We start from the raw sequence: 22,748 nt of genomic DNA, 5'->3' as shown, positions 1-22,748 counted from the left end.
GTAGGCTGAATTTGACTAATTTCTCAAGAAGACGACTAACAAATGGGAAAAAGTCTTTCGATTTCAAACTGGAACTATCTCCTAAACGATTACATACATCTAAAGGGAGCTTCACTGACAAAATCTTACAGACCTACCCGCCCAGCATTCAACCTTGACAGCAGTTTACGAAAATTTCACCCCCCTTATGACAAGGCGTTGTTAAATCAGACTGTTTTTTTTTCAACGCAAGACTTCATTAAAACTACTGTAACCCAAATCTTTGCAAGCAATGTAACTCAGTGAGTCTGGAAAATGATGTCATAATTGGCATTAGGTTGCGATGCAACTTTCGAAAGATCTGACGGAGTGACGACACAACACTTGCCATACTTCAATTGTTTACCCGTATCGTGGGTTCATCCCGCAACTGCCTAAGCTGCCTTCTAAGGAATGTGAGCAAATCACCAATCGGCGATCAGATATCGTCTCCCGTGCTGTTTGGCTGAGCCATTAGGATCGGTTGCCTAGACCAGCTGCAATTCCGCACTCAGCTGAGTAATACTGGTGGCTGGTATAGTAGGGTTTACTGGCATCAGTTTTGCGTGAGATCAGTGTTCTAATTATCCGGATACTCACAATAGCGAATCGCTCCAGAATGTGAGGAATAAACGCTGATTCTGTGCAGTCAAGCCGAAAAAAGACCACACTGGCTATGCATCAGAATTAACGGAAGAAACAACTGGAACTTGAAAAGCAGCATGATGCTGAAGAATGATACATAATGACCGACATATAGTTAAATCGTGTCGGTCGATGCGCGTTGATTATACAGAATACCTTACAAGCGCTCATAAGATGCATCTCCATACGCCATCAACAGGAAATTAAAGACGTCGCGTCTCTGTTAATTACTTTATTAATTCATCGGTTATTTCCGACAAGGAGACGATTACATGTACACCCTTCCGTTCAGAATGAGTGAAGGAAAGGCAAGGCATCTACGTGAAAAACGGTGCAAAATTTTCTCTTACAAGTTCACACGGATAGCTACATTTGAATCTGTATGAAAAAATATCGATTGTGGATTCTACAAGTCGCAAAAACTGACTGATTAACAGATTATCATTTCATACACCTAGTAACTGAATAAATAAATGCGGAAATGTAAGTTACTCTGAGTAGACAACAAAAAGCATAAAGGAATATTTCTGTATAACCGACTGATTCAATATTTTCTATTTTACAAGTTAGCGTGAGATCAGTAACAATAAAAAAGCATTCTTCTAGGGAAAAAATCCACTGGTCTATCGAAGTCATTCGTCACAGAGGCGTATCGGAGTGAAATCCTACTGGACTCAGAGTAACCAGGTTCTAATCGGTAATTGATCCAGTGCCTGCATGTCTACTGTCCGTACATCGCCGGTCAACTCAAGAAGAGTGGGCTGATCTGTGTCGTTACTGTGCTCCTCCAAGTTGAATCCGGAATGATTGCGGGGTGGAGTGGGATGAACAGGATATCGGTTGAGTAAATGGGACTGTGCAGTTTCTCGTGGAATACCACAGGAATTTCGGATTAAGGAAGGCAAGGCTGCATGTGCTGGATTAGTACCCGAATAAGGCTTGGTTGGTGTTGTTTCGCTTTCAGCGGAAGGGCAACGAGGACCAGATAAAAAGGAGTCGAAGTTAACGTTCGACCTGGAAACAGACAGGGGAGGATGGCCGGATGGTGTATTGGGTATGAGGCAGTTTGTATATGAATTTGGTTGGGAATTTTGGATAGTCCGTATGGGATCAAGTGAAGAATATGGCGGTGACTCGTTGTCAGTTGGGACTTCGATAAGATCAAAATCTGCTGGATCTACGGGAAAATGTGAAGCTGACAACTCTTGTCCCGAAGCGTCCCATCTGAAACCACCCATTGGGACATCGTAACCATTATCAATGGTGTCATCTGCATCAACCGAAGAAGTTTCCCGTTCAATCCATCGACCAAATCGTAATTCGGAAGTCAATCTTTGCTCGCTCCTGTTACCTGCAGCTGCCGTATTCGACTGGGAGGAGAACATAACATCTGAACTCTCCGAAGTCAGTGAGGACAGAGATGATGTGGCAGAGATTGAAGAGTTGCCAAACATTTCTGAACGGTTTTTTGGTGTTTATGCTCAGTGTAGTTTGTTCCAGATGAATACTTTCTGTTGCAGTCCGAAAGAAAAGAGAACGGAAAACCGTAAGACAGGACTAATCATGCAAATTCCGCTAAAGATACAATACATATAGTGCACGAATGTAGATTTTTCCACATTTTTGGTGTTGCTCGCCTTCCATATTGAGACAAAAACTAAATAGTTCCGTCGAAAGTTTGTCGTGGAACAATCAAATCATTCCAGTTATGGCACTCATTTACCAAGCTGCCTAATCTGAACAAGTGTGATAGTACCACGTAATCAAACCTCTAAATTGAGCTATTTTCTGTGAGACTGGACGTGAAAGTGTTGGTCTGAAGACCAATTGGTGCTCTGCATGCTCGCGTCTGCTGATGTATTTTGGTACTAGCAGGATGACGAATTAGTTCTTCTAAACGACCGTAATGATCATTCACTACTATGCTAGTATGCCCCAAAACGGAAGTTTCGACCCAATGACACGAGAGATCTTCGCAAAGTTTGATGTAGCAACTTCTACGGGTTTTATACAAGAGAAAAAGCTGCTTTGGAAAAGAGTCGCACAGAGCCATGTACAAAGATATCTCCAGTATTAAGCAGCATTTGTTCTATTGTGCATTTCTAATCTTTACATTACGGGAGTCTGTCCTCCAGATTTTGTACGATCAGTGAGTAAAAAATTCAGTTTGACCAAAGAGCTGTCGAGCACTTTTGACTTCTATCAACAATTAACAACGTAGGGTAATTCTGAAGTAGCATCTTTAAACATCCGTTAAACACGGATGTTCGCAACGTCGATTGACGTTACTCAGCTGCCTGTTTGGGTTGCCCACTGTGAATTCCCAAACCCAACCATGTGGTTGTGTTCCCGTACGCTGGAAAGGTCAACTTAGGTGACCGATGGGAAACTGGCCGATTCGGATGAGTAGTCCGTCTTTCAGAAGGAAAATCAGTGTTTTTGGAAAATTCGGAGACCGCGCCCATCAGATGAGCCAAAAAAACTTGAAACCGGTCGTGGGCTGTGAAAGAGCGTTCAGCAACCTTACCAGTAGAGTTTTATCAAGAAAGCACACTGTGATGTCGTACCAAATTAAATATGATTTGATCTGTGTGCAGTTGAAGAATACCAAAACAAGAGATTCAGCTGAAATTCATTTAAGTCATTCCTCCAAACCTAGACAGGATAGCTAGGTCGTCAGAAAACCTAGGGTCAAACATTTGTGCTATTCCCCTCTCGACTGCCAACCAACAGTGACCACCATCTGAGGCTTTCAAGAAGCTGCTTATCCCAAATAATGTGACACTGTAACGAAAAACAGGACATCTCAGCAGTCTAAGGACAGTTCCAGAAGAACAAACACGTTATCCAAAACACTTAATTAATGGCCTTCTACACTATAAATGGGTTTAGGGATTTAGGAAAAACTGCCATGTTGTTTCAGGGAATTCAGACACTAGTCTTACATTGGTATAAGTTGAGAAAAACCCTCGATAATGTGACGGGAGCAGGAAAAAATGGTCAACTCACGCGCGTTTATCCAATATCAAACCTCCATCAACTGCCTCAGTCCGTGAGATGTTCGACGGCCTACCACGAACTGATTTGTCATCAGCTGAGACACGTGATCGTGACAGATAGTCATTAGGGTCACGAACGGACTGGTTTCTTCACACTGGAATGTGATTGGTTCCGACAGCATCAAGGAAATCCAGCGTTAGTCTGGTTAGCCTTGTCCTTAGCACTGGAGGTTCAGGCCAACAGGAAGAACACAGGAGATGTCAAGATTTCCTGTTCGCATGACGTGACGACCGTGTCGAAGACGAATTGTGTGCAAACAGAATACGTGTGCACAGTCAACAAGGCTGATTTAAATTCAACCCCCCTAGACCGTGTCTGTGTGTGAGAGAGCATGGGTATTAATCATGCGCTTGTTCATCACACATCTGACCAATTCGAAGCCTATTGGCTATAACAACCGGACGAACCAGTTGAATTCAGGAAACTGTGACGTAATCAATCCGTCTCGTTCAAACTCTCTTATCGTCAACATGCGCAAACCCGACTAGACAGACCTCATTTCGCCATGCATTGAAACCTTGACCGAGGTTTAAAAGTTCATAAGGATGCGTTTCGTGCAAACCGAATGACGGCGGCTGATTACATTGAGCTGTGCGATTAGGGGCTAAATTTTGTAGGATGTTCAGGCAGGTCAGAAAGCACAGATCCGTGTTTATTCACCAGATGAATGAGAGAAATAGATGAGATTCTGGCTGAATTATGATTGAGCTCACCTACTTAACCAGAGCGTACTTCTGGTTTCATTAGGTTAGATCACGTCTTCAAACAGGCATTATCAGGACGAATTTACTGACTCTACCAATCAGCAGAGTATGAAAATACACTGTTACACCACCATGAAAATATCCCTATAATGTTATTGTTACGGATGACAGTCAGCAAAGTGCAACGAACGCTACCAAACTTGGATACTTCTCATTGCAAAAGTGACAACTGGACGAAACAGATTAGTGAATAAGTGGAAGTCCCATGAACAAAACTCGTTTTAACATACGACCTTTCTTGAGACGAACCTGATCTTGGTACGATTGTATGAATGTGCGTAGTAGTGGCTATTTGCTTCTCCGTACTGTGAATACCTTTCCCACTGTGAGGAGTCTACTGTAGTTCAGGAAAAAATGTGTGCAGTCGAATACAAAAGACTCGGTGTACTATTTAACTTTTGCGAAACTCACTAGAGGTTCCGCGAAAGAAACATTATTTTAGCCGTTCCTTAGGCAGCTCCATCAAATCGCACGAAAAATATTAATAAGAACTGTGAACCATAATTTTCCTCAATACAAATCCTAGAAGAGAGCTTCTTACAGAGTTAGAATACCGTATTATAAATCCTCCTGAGAACTTTCGAAGATTGTTGGGTGTAACATGCTAGCCACCAATTATGGCCTCTCTCAGAATTAGTTCAAATCTTTTGTGCAAGTACTTGACGAGTCATAGGTCTCTTTTCACAGGGTTGCTAGAAAACACATCGTGAGAATTTCCACAAAGCGAATGACGACATCTATTGTCAGGGCGCGCCCAGACAGAAGAAAAAGCACATGTGCAGAGAGTGACGCATCCCCAATGTCACCATCGGTTCGACACTTCCGGAAAGTAGGTGAGTTGGCGGCTCCCACGAAACACGGCTTAGCAACACACGACCAGCGTAGTGGGCCTGAGAATGTTCACGACCGGACCACCACCATTGGCTGTACAGAGCGAACAAGTGAATGACCATATTTGGCCAAGTAGTTATCCTATATATTTACGCAGACGCTCTGTACGTTTTGTCCTGGCAATACAGCCGTGTCCCCAGTTCTCTGTCTTCGCCCTATCGCGTAGTCTGGCAGGCTCAGTGCAGGCGTAACCAATAGCTCGGCCAGCTCAAGATACAACATCTATGTTATCTTGTCACTTGAAAACATGGGCTTGGCATAACGACAAGCGGTTTGGCGTGACTGGTCGTTTCTCCATTGATCTGAGCGCATGGTGAGTTGATATCACTCTTAATGGGAAGGTGTAATGGAGTAATTCGAGTTAAACCAAGTCTCGCTCAAGAAGTGCTTCGTCAACAGTTTTTCTGCTTGATGAAGCAGGTTGCAGATGAGTATAATATTCAGCCATATTCTGTACTTCAATCTCAGACAGGAAACTATCAATATTTTCTATGCGGTTACATTCTCTAGAAGTCGGATTTCAGATCTTTGATGATCTCACTCCAGAAAGGAGGCAAAGTCCACCACAAATAAGAAACTTTGTTGGGGACCCCATTCATTGCCTTCAATCCGTTTTACAAGACGTACAAAGTACAGCAGCAAAACAGTCGACTTCTCACCAATGATATTCACTGTGCTAGATGTCATCACCTCGCTAGTGGGACCATCTCCCTAATATCTGTTGTCTTCCCAGTTGTACTTGGGTTTCATGTAGCTTCTGAGTGTCATAGCTCACTATACTACCATAACACATCCTTACCGTTTTCTTGAATACCCCCATATTCTTAGTGTTCAGTGCCCTAAATAGTGGACAACCGTTGTCGAACACGGGAGTATCAACTTACTAAGCCGAAAACCGAACGACAGTCACATCGCAAAGACTAAAAATGGAGTGAATAAAATCCATAAGCACTCAGAAAGGGTAAGTATAGTAAAAAATGTTGTATAAGCAAACCAAAATGATGAGGCGGTGAGGTCGATGCAGACGTTTCTAATAGTTAACAGCACTCCAGTTCCATTCTTCACAGAGTCGCTATCATGCCTTCACTATCCAGTCATTAGACTATTCTATTGAGAGACTAAGCAACAAACCCATTTTTGTTCAGTCGGGATGAGGAGCATTGAATCAAGGAAGTGTTGACTTTTTAAAAATTGACAACGGCTCTTGTCCTCGAACGAGGGCAGAGTGGTCTATCATCACGATGTCATGCCTGTGGGGTAATACCTCACAGTATCTAACTTTTTTAAACGAATTTTTCTCTTTCAAGCCGCGATGGCTTCATTGTTGTTGTGTAGCCAGAGCTAAGCCCAGAATTATCCATGAGTTTTCGGAAATGGAAAACTGCCTTTGATATGGCTTTTGAAGCAGCTTAGTTCTATTAAGCACCATCAGGTTTATTACCCTGGTGTTGTGTTGTTGAGCTAACTGTACATGGTATAGTGTTTTTTTTATAGTTTGGCTTCCGAAAAGTATGAAATCTGGTCAATGTTAAGGGTTTCCTAGGGCCACTACCGAATAGACCCCTCTCAACACATCCCTGAAACAAGTGTTTCTGATCCGTCAGTTACCAAAATCCCGGCAGTTGTTCGATATCTAAACTTCTGCCCAGTAAAATTAAACAAAACAAACACTTTTGGTCGTGGGCTGTAAAAGAGTTTTCAGCAACCTCGTGAGAAGTTTCCCTGTATGAACCTACACTGCGATATCTCGAATATCACACCGACTGAGACATGAGGAGGCTTTTGTGTAGCATGTTCAGTCGAAAAATAGCATAAACGAGAGATTCAGTTGAGTCTTCAGTGAAAACTAAGCTGATATGCAAATGAGTGTATTTACCGAGTTCTGTCCGATTCGGGCTCAAGTAGAACATAAAATTGATGAATATTCGGGGAGTCGCCTAAGTGAAAACTAAGCTGATATGCAAATGAGTATATTTACCGAGTTCTGTCCGCTTCGGGCTCAAGTAGAACAAAATTAATGAACATTCGGGGAGTCGCCTTAAGCTTTTGTGCCAAAAGCGAAACGTTGCCCAAATAAAAACTACCGATTGTTTACCAAGCTCTTCTGAAACTCCTATCTTATTCAAGGGGTCTCTTTCACATCGCCACTTTTAACTTTTCCGCAATGTTTTGTATTTGGAAATAAGTAGCTGTTGCTGAAACCTATGTTCATCTTTCAGTAGAAGCATACTGTAGTCCAGAAACTTGCATCCAAGACCCCACTTCAGACACACACTTAAAACCGCACGGAACAAGCCCAGTAACCTCGTCATTTACTATTCGGATCTCTGGTGACTTCAATGCAATCGCTCGTGGTATCTGCAGCGCAAGAATTCTGCTTAGCCCGATTGCTGAATACGCTTTATTGGACTGGATATCCTATTAAATAATCATCTTCTTGTTGTTTCGTTGACTGGCTTAAGATTGACGCATCTCGACGTGGTAAACGGTGCTTATTTGTTGTGTCAGGGTACGCTCCGACAGAAGGCGGCTGTGAGGTTGCGAAAGACAATGTCTATTGAGGTTAGTCACCATTATTTCAACCATCGAGAAGTTCAGCTATAGTTATTCTGGCGGGTGACACGAACACCCAGTTCGACTGATTATGGTGTGAGCAGGCCCATTATGACGGCTGATTCAGGAGTGATGCTCACTGCACGGACAGTCGTGAACGGCATCTTCAGTCATGTTTCTAGCCAGCACAAATTGTCAAACCTCACACCCTGTGACTTGCAACTGGTCCCTATCAGCTCAACTTCAGGAATGAGCAAATGACTTCGAGTGGAACGTCGACATTAGCCTACAACGAAAGTTAATCTTGTAAATCCTATGCTTCAGCATCTATTCCAGACGCTTTGCTTCCTGCACGCTTCCAGAATTGGTGGCAAGTCTTTCTTGAATATCCTGACGACTACTTCAAAGTATCTGGAATCCGAAAAGCTGAACTACAGAATGCAGCACCTCGACGGTGATTCCTGCTCCGAAAAAGGGTACAATAGCATTGTGCAAAAATCACCGGGAGCTGCTCGGTCTACTGGCCACAGCTTCCAAAGTGCTCTCTGGAAAGAAGATACAATCGTTGTATTTCGGTTTACAAAGCCTGTGTCAAAATGGGAATGTTATTCAGCGTTGAGTCCCCGAGTGTTTATCAAGCCTTTCTGAAACGGAAAATTCAGTTTTCGAGTTACGCTATAAGACGGTCTTTTTGTGAGGACGATAGAGTTATGGTTTCCAATCGACCGCAGTTTTGAACTCCAAAACCGAGGGAAAATCACGTAAATGTGACGGATGGAGTTCCATAGGTACATTCCTCCTACCCCGGTAAAACCGCTCATCTACCGGCGGCTGTAGTATACGATGGACAGAAGCACAAACGGCCGAGGTAGACTGATGCCTGCATAATTGGTTGGTTAGGCTGGCCTGGTCACAGAGTCGACGCACAACTCGCGGCAGCGACTGACTTGGCTGTTTAGGACTTCGGTCAAGGTCAATTGGAGGTGTGTGGGTCGCGTTTTTCCAAAGCTTCACGCGCGTGACGACGGCTCGAGTTTGTCCACCAATCAGACATGCTGTAGAAACCATTCCGCTGTTTGAACTGGTGTGTGAGCAGCTGGTGATTCGCTTCTCTCCGCTCGCCTGTCACCGAGGAGCAGAACGAAATGGAGACTAAATTGCATCACGTGACTTCTTACTCATGCTTTCGGTTGACTGGACCACATCGCGGTGAGAAAATGGCTCGCATGTGTAGGCGATCTTGAAGTTGAAGAATACTGGTGTTCTTATGTCATGCTAGATCGATTTTTAGTAGGAAATCTTTCTACAAACAAATCTCTTATAAAATGGAAGGAACGAGGAGCTTCAGTGCCACACTGCTACGGTGTAGGAACAAGTAATTCATCCAGTCTTTCCGTTTCGACAGAAGTCCCAGATGTGACAATCATATCTGTCCATCATGAGACTTCACCTGAGACTTCGCCTGCTTGACCGAAACCCGATCATTTTAATACACATATCGTTTTTGACGAGAAATAAAGTCATTGAAGCATTGAAGAGAGCAAGTCTGGACAAGTTTCTGCAATTTGTGATCTGATGCATGATGTAAAGCGGACTCAAACTCGCACCTCTTCAAAAAAAAACAGTGCTCTAGCCCGCATTCGTCTCTTATTTGAATATCTTGCAACCAAGAGACTAAGTGCTGATTGTGCATGAAGAAAATTTGCTACGATTGAAAGCAATATTTTTTCTCTTTTCTTCCGTTTTCCGCTTCTTAACAGGACACAAGATTCAAGCCACACTGATGCCAGCCCTTTTTGTTATGTTAACCGTTGTTAATGAAAGGGAGCCCTTTTGGAACACCCGGCTATCTTGTTATAAGTCTACTCAGCTACAGATTTATCACTTCGACCAGCAAGCTGTCGTCGTTTCCTCATGTACTGGGACTCACAGAAAATAGAAAAAAACTGGTGTGCTTTGCGGCTGTGCGAATGGACACCGGCTGATAACTGATTGTGTGGCGCTTCAAAGTATTCACTGAGATGTTACCTGGATACTGTTACGAACACAGAATGATGTCTGCCCACCCATTTCAGTGCGGCTCATTGATTGCGCATACTTGGTTTTACCGGGAAGTGACAACTAGCTATACAGATGTTCTCTCAAACGATCATTCAATCTAATGAGCGGGATATCTTAAAGAACGCCCAGTACCCTTACGTTCCATAGGTTATGCTCTCCCCGCCGAAAGAGCAAAGGGACTCTTCTACCTTCGACCACTAACATTATTATTAGACTGCTCTTGGAGAGGTAGGATTTGACTAGTCGTCAGAATGTGGTTCATTACTTTACAGTGGAGTAGATCCGAAACATTATCTCGGGAGGTATTCTGAATAGACGTAGTTCGTTTTCTTAGTTGGATTAGTGGACCCAGGATCAACAGCACCCAATGAATCCAACGGTTTCATACATGGAGAATCAGTATCAGTATTGTAATCGCTGGAAGGACGTACGACTTTGGGAAGTAACTGTATATTCGAATTATATTTGGATAGGTATGGAGTGGACACCTTTCATTCTACAAGTGAATTCAACTCATGATGAAAAAAACAAGAAGCATTCTACAGCTCTTTGTTTCTTGTCAGGAATCAACAGCAGCAGACATCGCACAAAACGCCTAAAAGATTCAAACTTGATTGACAGACCTATTCTACAGTGTGGCGAAAAAATCTAACTTGTCTCCCACTTAACAAAATCCTCGCTCATGAGGTCATTCAAAGTCCAGGAGGGTGGTTTAAACTGCGAATTCCTAAAGTAAAAAAATTATGTGCGCCCATCCAGCAACAAAAACGTTACTGTATTCTATCTACGTCACCATCGTAGAAGTTTTGAATGCAGACCGTTCCCAAATCATCACGATTTGCTCATGGATACACCTGTCAACTAGTGGCTAAGAGAACTGTTTGTTTCTTTTAGAACTCAAGTTGTTTTCAGCAATATCAGTGCCCTGCTTTGTCTGTAGCGTTAAAAAGGCCAACAACCCATGACATCTTAAATAGCTCAGACCATTGCACTGTGTTCTCAGGACAGGGAAGTCTCTTCAGACAGCAACTATGTGTGCGCGCCTGGGTAACACAGGAGTGGGCATTAGAAATGTCGTTTACGCATCCGTCAGCTTACCACTGGTTTTAAGGCAACGTCATTCAGTGGATTGTGACAGGTGGTGAGTTTGATAGATCCCACTGAACATGGTTATTTGCATGAATTCGAGGTCAATCATTGTAAGGGGTGGAAAATGAGGCCCGACCTGGTAAGGTCAATTGCTCATTCAAAACTAAAAATACGTCGTTAGCAAGCTTGCCATTCGAGTTGGAAGCTGGACTACACGATTGCTTAACGTCCAATGAAGGTATGAATTGCAAATTTAACTCTTTAATGACAGCGTTACTGTAACCATTCCAATCACCAGTCAAGCCTTTGAAACAAGAATGTGTATGTGCGAGATTGTAAGTTAGGTGTAACACGCATACTCAGAATGTACAAGCGAAGTCGTTCATCAACGGGGAGGTGACTTGTGTTCACGACGTGAAACACGTAGCGACAAATTGATATTGATTTCTCAACGATCTGTCCACGACAAACTTTACCCCATATGTTAATTTTGGCATCCAGACGGAGATGTAAGACAGACGAGTATAATCGTCTGTCAGTGAGGATATGCAAAAGTTTATTCATGAGTTTGTACTGAAGAACTGATTACGTAGTACCGCAATCTCTGAAACAAAAGCTGTGCCATGTAGTGGAATCGCAGATCTCTTGCGCTTTCGATGATCAAGAGGTCAAGGTTAGAGGTATTTACTGTTGGGTTCGTTGTTCAAACCAAACCTCTGAGATTCCGAGCACCCCTGTCTGGACCTCAGGCAGGAGCGTCAAGATTTCGCAAACTGCCGTGAGGCTGAAGGAACTGATTTTCAAGCTCGTGAGTCCCGATGAAGTTGTATAACATGTGTAGACAATTGGGAGACATCATCTAACCTGTATAGGAAATTTTCGAATAAATGTTTTTGGACAGCTTCATCTATCGTGGCGAAGGTTGCAGCTCTGGTTAAAGGGCTAGATATAATGAATTAATCAGTTGCTTATACGAAGTCATCTAGAAGTAGAATGTCTAATTCGTAACATCGATCAGAAGCCGGATTTTCCAAAACCAACTCAAATTGGGGTTGTGGAGGTTTGTATTTTTGCAATGTTGCTTGGTCACTCCTTGTTTGCCAATATCCCATCGAGTTATGAGGATATGCCTCATTTAGAGGAAGCAACTTTCAAAATTCTGAAGGTCCTGGGGAGACCTCCACGTTTTGTTGATGTATTCTAATTTGTGAATCGACTGTTTTTGAAAAAAAACGAGTAACCATATAACCCCGTTTCATTCTTATTGGGATCAGAGAGCAATATGCTTCTCATGAAATTTGAAATTGCAAGGCCAATATACACAAGAGAATTCTTACGACAAATAACTCGATGGAGTGATTTGGGATATCCGTGAAAATCAGGAGAAGAATGAAGCTAGCGAACAAAGCTTGTTTTCTGTGACTAGTCCTCTTGGCAAGTGCACTTCAAGTTTAAATGACCCAATGAATCAATTTAAAAGGCTATATGAGAATAACGGATAGATACCCTTCAGTAGGGCGTTGAGTGGGAAGCACATTCTGTATGGGCCACGGAATCAAGTACGCAAGTGAAGTCAACGTCAGACAAATTTGTAGAACCGGATTTTTTGCTAAAAACAACTCAAGTCCAGAGGTTGCATAAGCTTCTTTTAGATGTGATCGCTTAGAGTATCCGGCATATGATATCAAAGTCATACTCTTTGTCAGCCGTGAAATCACCTTTGAACGAGAGCATTATCTGGGTGTGTTTCTTCTGGAATGAACAATCATTAGTTTTTGCTCTATAGACGGATAATCGCTCTGCAAGAATGTGCGATCTAAGAAGTTTAGTTCCTCTGTAAACAGTCAGAGGATCATATCGGCATTGCTGTCTCAGTCAGCTATCTAATTAGGTCACACTTGTGTTTCAGTATACGAGTCCGTCTGTGGACTTTGCCTTCTATGGTCCTGTCGGTTCTCTTTTGAATATTGACATCAGAGAAAACTAAATGTTCGTTCGACAGTAAGCTTGATACTAATATACGCTGATTTGAAACTACCCAACACAAACAATTGGAGGAAAACTGGAATGTGTATCAACCGTGCATCCATTGTGTGACTATGCACGATGTCACACAATGTCCGGCTGAACTCTGAGCATCGCTTCAGAAAGAACGTGTACTAAGTTGCTGAGGCCGACTGGCTGAAACCAGATCTCGAGCAAGTGGGGACTCGGGTGTGGCTACCTAACAGCGATGGGTAACGTTTGTCCAGTCCGTTTATACGGGCGGAAGGGTTGTGAATAGAAGAAAGATTGACCAGACAAACTGCGATTTCGAAGGCACTGCAACAGAACTCAGTGGTCGCTGGATTGCCACCATCATAAAAATGCCAGATGATTTGAGCAGTGAGTATACAGGGTCTTGTAGATGCCTGCTTTTCGGTATCGTAGTTGAAAAGATAAGTTTTTGGCAGATAATCAGAAGATTCACATGATTGCAGTCTAGCCAGGCCACTAGGCCAGTTAAAAAGACGTAAACTACTGCATCATGAAGTCCAAGCCAACTTCTTGGTCGGATTGCCCTTGAACAGAGAGCAATATTTAATTTGGCAAATCTCAGGACAAGCGAGTCTTGATGGTGAAGATAGATCGTACACGATCTAAAAAAACATAGTGGTAAGATATCTGGCAAGAAAAGACTAAGAAGACGTTCTTTTCTACGCCGATTGCTTTTTGGTCAACTGATTATTGATTACCAACATCTCTGAAAATTTCTCAAATCTGTGTATATCTGTTCTCTATAATAATACCCTGGGGCTAATCGGGCTCATTTAACGCAGCTACCTAAAATCCATTGACTCTTGGTACCTAATTTAGTGAACTCCCGCTGTGGCAATGTTGCTGAAGATAGGTAGCTCGGGTGCGCTGATTGGTTGTTGGTCTATTCTCCGAGCTTGGCAGTTGGATTGCAAACGTTTCATCACCGGTCAAGATGACATCTTCCGCGTGACTCGGCCACTCAACCCCACACAAACAATATTGATGAAACGTCTGCAATCCAACTACCAAGCGTGGCGAACAGATCAACAACCGATTTCCGCTGTGTTGTGGATCGTACTGAAGAACTTCCTCGTCCCAGATTCGACGGACTCTTAGCTTACCAGAACTCGTTCAGTTTCTTGTGGACCCGGAAGAGCATATATTCACACCAAATTCTTGGTTAAATCAGCTGTTACTAGGTTGTAAAGTGTTCTATCATAGATTCAACCCCACAATATTTCAACCTCAGCTTGAAAACTCAGCTGCCTTACCAAATGTTGTTGCAATAGTTTTCGCGGAAAAAGACAGTTTGCAAAATGGCAGATTCTATTCGGGCAGAATAGGAAATTATATAAAAGATTGAAAAGGAAAATTCTCAACACCTACAGGAACGTCGACTTATTGCGTTCAGCCCAAGTCTGCTTGAAAGAGGAAAGGACTTATGTCGGCCAGTGAGCTCAGACCCGTTCGACAATTATGCTCGTCTGAAGCGCAATCGAAACACTCGCTACAAGTTGTCGTCTCGCATAATTGCTTGAGGCTATTTCATCTTATAAACTTATATACCACACTGCCATCAGATGTAGCAAAGGTATTTCGTTGTGATGGAACATGAAACGTGACCATGACCTAGAGTTATTTTTCCAAGTCTTCTAGGAAGCAGTCTATCTTCATTTGAGAAGGTCCTTCGTGCGTCTGTCTACTTACAGTAGATGGATGGAAGACAGGTTGCAGCGGTGGTCACCCACTTATCTGGTGATGAATTCTCACCGCTGATAGCAACTTCTAGTAGACAACTTCCTTAACAGACTGAGGCAGTGTATAGGTTGTCGTTCCGCATGCCAGCAAATGAAGTCTCTAAGTTGGACACGCGTGGCATATCCGACATGCATGCTCGTCGTACCCTTTGCTTAGTTGTTTCGTCCACATTAGCACGAATTCTGTCCACCAGGCAGCATTTACTTTGCCAGCATAAACAGTTGTTGATTCCACTTGACAGGCATCAGAAGATTATCGGAATCCAGCTAGTCGGATCCTCTCTGATCAACTTATCTGTGAAAGAAAAAACAAGCTGGTTAGTACATACTACTGATGCAGTTTGGAGTACCTTGTTGCTTAGGCTATTCATTATGATGAAGCAGCATATGCAAGCCCTGTTGGACGACAGATGAGAAGCGTCCTCCATCTGAGATTAGAGAGACGTTCGGTTGTTGATTGTGCACAAACAGGATTTTACAGAGTAAACGATTTTTGTAACAGATGGAAAGCAAAATTTCAAGTCAATAAACAAGGAAGAATGTATCCTCACTGTGGAAGACCGAACTGTTTCCCACCTTGCAATTTGATGTTGCCTGTTAGACCCTTCTCGGTCTTTCAAACGGTCTTTAGTTGTTCCTTAGTACCTATGTGCGCGATAACTCATCACTGATTCCATTTTCTGTTTTGGCCTCTAGTTCGAGCTCGTGCCTTGGTCTATTCCCCTTCTCTTTACTGCTCCAGCAAATTTCACCAACGGGATTATCATGGTCACTCTTCAACACCAGCCATAAGCCGGTTCACGATCACCCCAAATTCCAAGCTCCAGTAAACGATTAGATACCGCATTTCAACGTGGTTCTCTGTCTCCAGATAACTCAGTTTATCCAGGCACAAGAGGGACATAACTCCTTTTCCAGTAGAGTGCACATTAGATGATGGCTGCTAGGTAGCTATGTTGTGATCTTTCTGAGAAAGTAGCTTTCCTCCGAGGAGCTTTTTTGGGGGAAGGGGGGTAATAGGACTCCCTTAGAGAATATGCTCTGCTACCTCATGTGAAATTCTCCTCTAATCTATATGAAAGCTTACGTGTTGTCCGATAGTCTTTCTAGCTTATCTTTAAAAAATCCTGAAGAATCGATACTCTTGTTGAGAAGGCGGCTTATCTTTCATTTCGGCGAAATCGTCCTACCTAACTTGCGGCACTTCAACAGTCGTACAAACCGCCTATCTACGAATGTTCAGTTATGTTGAATTTCGAACACCACCAAGGTAAAAATCAGATTGTCACCGCTTTTCGCTTTTTGAAGGAAGGAATAAAAAATGCCATTACAGGGTGCTTGAGTAAACTAGCGCCTGTTCATTTGAGAATAACGAGTAGTTGAGTTTCCGATCCATGGAGGATACCCTGAATTAGACTTTGTCTAAGCGAGACCAAATGAACAAGTGGGGTATTTTACGAATGGGAACCACTGTTGGTCTCCTTTCTGGCCTCCAGTGGTGACATTGAAAACTTCAAATGTTTCATCACCAGTCGAGTTGATGGTGTCATATGATGACTGCCATTGTCACCTTGGTTATTGGTTAAATGTTCGCAGTCCACAATTTATTTTGACGAACAAACTCAGAACTGGACAGGGCACTCCAGCAACTCAACGAGCCACATATCGAACCAGTTCGCTTAGAGCCATTTCATTACATCTGGGATACGTGGCAAATGTAATGGGTCCCTGTTAGACCGCAGCTATACAGCCAAGTAGCCTATCCCACACACGAATGGTCAAAATATTGGTCCGCTTACCGGTCCAGCATCAAGGCGAGCTCTGATTGGCTGAAAGTGTTGAACCAAAAGTCGGCCATTATCCACTATCCGCCCAATGCCGGTTACCAGTGCCGCATTGAGGTGTTGGAATCTCCACATCTCTGCATATACTTTGTATGTGACGCCCTGTACGAATGTTTTTGGCATGGTTCTGGACGTTAATACACGTTGTGCAGCCCTGGTTTTTGTCCTGACGGAAACGCTAGCTTTGAAATTTCAGACTGACTAAGCTGAGAAAATACCGTTATTAAAGACCCGCGGTATGAATACGATTCGTGTGATCACATATGTTGTAATGCTTGTGAAAAGGATCAAATAAACGAGTTACGCGTCTTGTCTGTTGTTGCTCTTCTGATTCAACGTAATGAATTGGACAAACCAGGGCGAGGGACAACATAACAAGAATCGAATTCTTTGAATGTCGAAAAGTGTTAGAATGGGCGATCAGCGGGGGAGGGTGGCATCGGGGAAGTGACTGACATCAGACAAAAAGCAGCATGAAAGTTGAAAAATAGCAGTCAGTGTGTGCGCCACAAGGCATGTTGTGAACTACAATCTTGTCCTCATCAAGGAGCCTGAAAACAATGAAATGTCCGCATATAACAACGCTTTGATTATGTTACTTTGCATGATGGTGAAGGGTGTGCGAAACAAACGGCAACCGCCATTGACATCAAAATCTCACCCACTATTTCTAGAAATTGCAAACTCTCAGAGATGGGATCAAAGTGGATAACAACAATACTGCTCCAACATCCGAAAACTACAGGAGCATCAGTGCGTGAGTCGTAAATGTTGGAATATATGGGCGATATCTGCCAGGCTGCCTGAAGGCTCTAGAATTTTACTGCAGAAAATACGGACACAAACGGCACCTGAGTATTATGACAGAAATAACAGTCTGCCTGATACCTCCAAACATCTTCAAAGTTCTCTGTCTCGAGATACCGCTCTCAAAATTCGCGCTTTGAGTCACCAAAGAACAGCTTGCAAAGGTGCTCTTGAGTAAGCTTTCCGAATTTCACCATGAGATCTCCACTAGTTCATAGGTCATAAATGATGTGACCAGTACCCAGCAGTTGGACGCCGAATTTCCGCTGCATATGGGGGCGTCTAACCACCATGATCACTCGTCACAAAAAAATAGGTGTGTCTATTCAACACCGAGAAAATGTTATATAGTTGGCCTGTTAATGAGATTGAAATGTGTTGTAGCGCATCCAAAATTCGACCGTGATGATGATTTACTCCTCTTCATCCGCTTCCAAATACAGCGAGAATAAAATATTGTTCTGAATATGGTGAACGTTAGCGCAGAATTCTGTGAATGGTGTCCATTTGAAAACCCGACTTAAGGAGGTAACCAACAGCCACCAGATGTACTTAGTCCCAGTCATAGCAATACAAACCATACTTTTCATGTATCATTAGTTGGTAGTTTTCTTCCTACATTTTCAGCTTATTTGGTGTCATTATTAGGCGATTACGGCGTGCACTACACCCTTCTATTCTCTCTTGCATCTAATCTCGACATGGAGCGACCCACCTCCCGCAATAGTCTAATTGTCTAATAAAGAAACGGATCACATTCTACGACGTACAATTTTTCATGATGATCATCACTAACTAGATTTCACAAAACGGTGAACTCGCTGATTCAGTACCTTCAGTGCCTACATTAACTCAATCAAGACTGAAGGTCTAAATAAACTGGAAACTCTCGTGTATCACACTGATCTTACAGCGTGTGACTTCATTGCAGAATGTCACGGGTACCATTCCGCGATAACTCTGCTGGAGAAGCGTTATATTCGCCCAGAAAATACCGTGTGTGCACGCCAACTTCTAGCTACCTATAAACAAGAACCCTGTTATAATGTGAACCAGTCCCTCCCAAAACTGAAGTCACTTGCTTTGAGTTCACAGCAGCACTTGCTATGGAACATACAAAAAACAGACCGATTTACCTTGAAAACCGGACTGCAATTGACAAAACCTGCTAGCCTGGCACGAGTTATTCTTTGACAAAACTCACAAACCCGCACGAGCTTTCGAAGTGGCATAGAAACATTTACAAGCTTACATATTCGTCATCTCCTAATACAGGAACTTTTTTTAAAGCTACGCAACAAACACGTTGCTTTCATTGGAACCCCAAGTACCATCATAACATGTGCTCTGCTAAGGAATCGGTTCCCAAATCTTGTTGAACAACAGGACACTTTTAGCTCGTCTGTAGATCTATCACCTCAGAATATCATGTTGGGTAAGCACCGAATTCCTCGCTCTATTCACTTCTCCGCGCCGCGGCTCCCAATTTCATCGCTAAAACAACAGATATTTTGAACAGCGGCGTTGCTATCCTAGTTTTTATTAATACCAGCAGCTCCGGAAGTTTCATTTCTTCGTCAGTTCTACATGCTCATAACTGCAAGCCATGTCCGTTTGATTCTGTGATAACAGTAGCGTCGACGATACATTCATGTTCCACCTTAGGTTATTGCCTTGTTTCCATTCGGTTCAAGGGCGCCACATACGAACGGTCAAAACTTTGTGTATTACCGAAACTCTGTGCAGACGTCCTTCTCGCATATGCCTTCTTGGGGTCACATGATAAAGTCGAAATTTTATTAGACGGCCAACAAGGCACCCCAATTCTATGTGGACTGACGTCCCCATCTTTATTCACTTATCTTACTGCGATTTTCGGGAAATTGCCACGAAACACGTACACAGGAAAACGAAAAATTCATACTAACCAAAGTAGACTGATGCCAAGATCAAGATGCCACTCCAAGATTCTCCATGGAGTGGGTAAGGGCTCCCAATGCGCTATATGAATCACATTAGTCATTTGGCCACAGACTACAGCCAGACTGGTAATATTCACTATTGGTTCCAGCTAGCCTACTATCGTTTTAGACGATTAAGATGCCCTCGTGCATCTCATCTGGAACTAGAACCCTTCAACTCTCGCAACAGTCTCAAAAATACCAAAGTTGGTAACGAGAACGCAGGTTCTTAACCAGGCAACACATTGATCAACGGCAAGCATCTGAGCTACCCTTCTGACTGACGAAGCAACCACGCAGTTCTCCAAACCAACTAGTTACGTCGAGTAGTCTGCATACGCAACATGGATTGGGACACTTACGCAGTACGACATTTTAGAGGAGACAGGGTTCTACGACGAGGATCACTCGGACAACTGACGATAGACATTTGTCCCGAGGAAATCATCCTTTTTCGGACAACAGTTGTCCAACTGTTATTCAACCTATTACTCTCGGAATTTACCACTTTCAAATATGAATCGAAAGCGTGAACCTTATTTCCGTTTTCTTTTGGTTCGAAAATAATTTTTAAAAAAGAGCAACAATTCATAGCACATCTGGGTGTGTCAATACGGAATGCATAGTTCATGCCAAAGAAAAAGAACACACCAATAGCGGGACCCCATTATCGTTTGTTCGACCAACTAACTCGAATGAATGGTAATCACATGTCAAAGAAGGTATGCGGAATTCACAGCAACCATGACAACTAGTGAGTTTGGTTTCAAATCAAACGGAATATAGACAACGTCAGTACTGATCGGGTCAGTTGAGTGTTTTGTGTACTGAGAAGCTACTCTCAACGTAGGTGATTTGTAAAGACAAATTACCGTTCAGGCCTCAACAACAGCAAGGTAAGGTGAGAAGTGTGAAAATCTTGAGAAGTTTGACCTCTTGGACGTTTTGAGGCCTACATAATGAAGAGTCAAATATACTATTATATAACTGCATTCATTGAATTACCAACGTACCACTCAATGAGACAATAGACTATGTTTGTGACTTGATTGAGTGGAATCGATTGAGTGACTTGATTGCTATTGGAATTCCAATCTCGGATCTTAAGAAACTCCTGCTCCTTTGTACCTACACTGTTCAGTTTACCTTCAACAATCAAATTTATCGACAGAAGGACGGAGTCACGAGGGGTTCTCCTCTAGGTCCCATGTTGGCAGATTTTTTCACGACCAAGCTAAAGACTCAAAAATTAGACGAACTCGTTGGACGGTTAACACTGTAACGTCGCTACGTGGATGACATTTTTGTACTTGCCAACGAAACCATCAGCACATCAGACGTGCTAAGCAGTTTCAATTCAGTCCAACTAATACCAAGATTACCATCGAATCAGAACGGAACGGACAGTTAAGTTTCCTCGATGTTAATGTTAAAAAGAAGACTGACAGAACCATAAAACGCAAGATCACAGAAAGCAAGCATGGAAAGGTTAGTATATTCACATTTATAGCTTCGTTCCGTTGAAAAAAAGCGTAACCTAATTAGATGCCTGCCTGAGAGAGCAATGAAGATATGCTCCCTCGAGTACTTAGAAGAGAAACTAAAGTTCTTGGGACGCACATTCCTGCAGAACGAATATCCTGAAAGGTTCGTTCTCAAGACTATGGAAGACGTTAAGCCCAAACCTACACGATGTTCCGTTGGGAAGCAGCCCGTATACTTGAAACTTCCACTCAAAAGTGACTCGGTTGCTGAACAAATCACCAGAAGGCTTAGAAACTCTGTTGATACGAAATACTTGGCCACTGATCTGTGTTTGAGCTTCAAGTCCAGCCCCGCTATCAAATTCTACTTGAAGGACAAATTACCTCGTTCTACCACCAACTTTTGTGTGTACTCATTGGTATGCTCGTGCCGAGCATCATACGTTGGTCGTACGACAAGGCATTTGTCGGACGGAATGCGAGAACACAATCCCGTATCTCTGAGTGGTAGTGGGAAGAAACCAGGCTTAAGCTCGATTGCATCACACTTGGCCGAAACCAGTCATGTCATAGACAAGGAGCAAGCTTTCACCGTCATATACCGGGCACGTCTGAAGCGATCACAATTGGTACGATCCAGACTACTATCGACCGCAGAGGTGATTGGAATCCGACTGCTGAATTCGCAACTTTGCATTCAAAAGAAACTTTTCGACCTCTGAACTTGAACTGACCCACGAAACATCCTGACATTGACCTCACATACCTGATTCCGTGACCCATTGACCTATCCCTCATCCAACCCCTCTTCCTTTGATATATTTCTCTAAAATGTATGTAGCCCGATCTTAAACTTTTTCAAGCGATTTCTGGTACCATATAAATTTGCTATGTAATAGCCAAGAGGAAGAATCACAGAAAACAAGCCTTGTTCGCTACCTTCTTCGTTCTCATGACTACCACGGGTGTATTCAGCCATTAAATTAAAGTAATGAGTTTGTTTATTTCCTCGTGATGCCGGCTGGGTAGCCACGACGTCATTCTGCGTGAGCAAGAGTTCAGAAACTTCAGACAGGGCTAACCACTATGTTTGGTTTCAACGTATGGGCTATTTTCGACAATGAACAATACGATTCAGCTAGGCCTTCTGAACCAGTTTCAAACAGCGCACAAGAGAGACTCATGGGGTTCACGTGTGAGGAATGTGTCAAGTGCCGCGAATCGAAAGCTGTCTTTGTAGACCATCATCTTTTTCACGTCAATGGAAGTTCGTCCGCCATGTCGATCGCCTAACTGCCTTTCTGTGATTGTCCCCACTCTTTTCCGGAGGAAGAGTGGCCTCAGTCTTCTGGATGGCGGGTATCCTCCAGTTATCATATTGCAGATGACCTCAAATGAATGAAGAATCCAGGTACATACTTGTCGTCGTAAGAATAAAGCATGTCCAACTAGTTTTGATGCGTTGTCCTGTTTGTTAATAACGACATCTCCCGCATCTTTATCTGTTTTAGGAATGATTAGATCCAGGTTTTTTCATTTGAATTACCAGTACCGAATTCGCTATATAAACCACAGTGAACCGTCAAGTATCTTGATGCATTGAAAGGCAGGTAGTAGATACTTCGGCGAGCAGAACGTTGTCGTTTTGCACCTTGCAAATTGTGCAAACAAATGATATGATCATTCATTAGTATCTCCTTTCGACTACTTCTCATAGTCATCAGGAACGCCGACCGAAAATCAACTCAACGTTTTCTGCCATTCACACACCGATCAGCTAACGTTGTCCCTTTAC

At 43.0% G+C, this 22,748-nt stretch overlaps 3 protein-coding genes across 3 annotated transcripts in view; 2 read left to right on the top strand and 1 right to left on the bottom strand.

The window, feature by feature from the left end:
* Positions 1 to 1,914, top strand: part of T265_03450 (hypothetical protein) — a gene marked incomplete at both ends in the record, with an annotated part of 108,787 nt that extends 106,873 nt beyond the window's left edge. The window contains one exon of the mRNA XM_009167934.1: positions 1,628 to 1,914. Within this exon, the coding sequence (XP_009166198.1) occupies positions 1,628 to 1,914 (287 nt within the window). The remainder of the gene's footprint in view (positions 1 to 1,627) is intronic.
* On the bottom strand, positions 1,338 to 2,117 carry T265_03449 (hypothetical protein; the record flags this gene model as incomplete). The annotated part of the gene is made up of 1 exon (XM_009167933.1): positions 1,338 to 2,117. The coding sequence occupies one exon, from the start codon at positions 2,115 to 2,117 to the stop codon at positions 1,338 to 1,340; it is 780 nt and encodes a 259-aa protein (XP_009166197.1).
* On the top strand, positions 1,924 to 18,248 carry T265_03448 (hypothetical protein; the record flags this gene model as incomplete). Its single annotated transcript, XM_009167932.1, has 2 exons — positions 1,924 to 2,209; positions 18,136 to 18,248. 2 exons carry the CDS (start codon positions 1,924 to 1,926, stop codon positions 18,246 to 18,248), a joined length of 399 nt encoding a protein of 132 aa, XP_009166196.1.
* Positions 18,249 to 22,748: the final 4,500 nt, after the last annotated feature.

This window comes from Opisthorchis viverrini (genome assembly GCF_000715545.1).
Source record: "Opisthorchis viverrini unplaced genomic scaffold opera_v5_49, whole genome shotgun sequence".
NCBI classification, from domain to species: domain Eukaryota; kingdom Metazoa; phylum Platyhelminthes; class Trematoda; order Opisthorchiida; family Opisthorchiidae; genus Opisthorchis; species Opisthorchis viverrini.
This window is presented reverse-complemented; position numbering and strand designations above follow the sequence as displayed.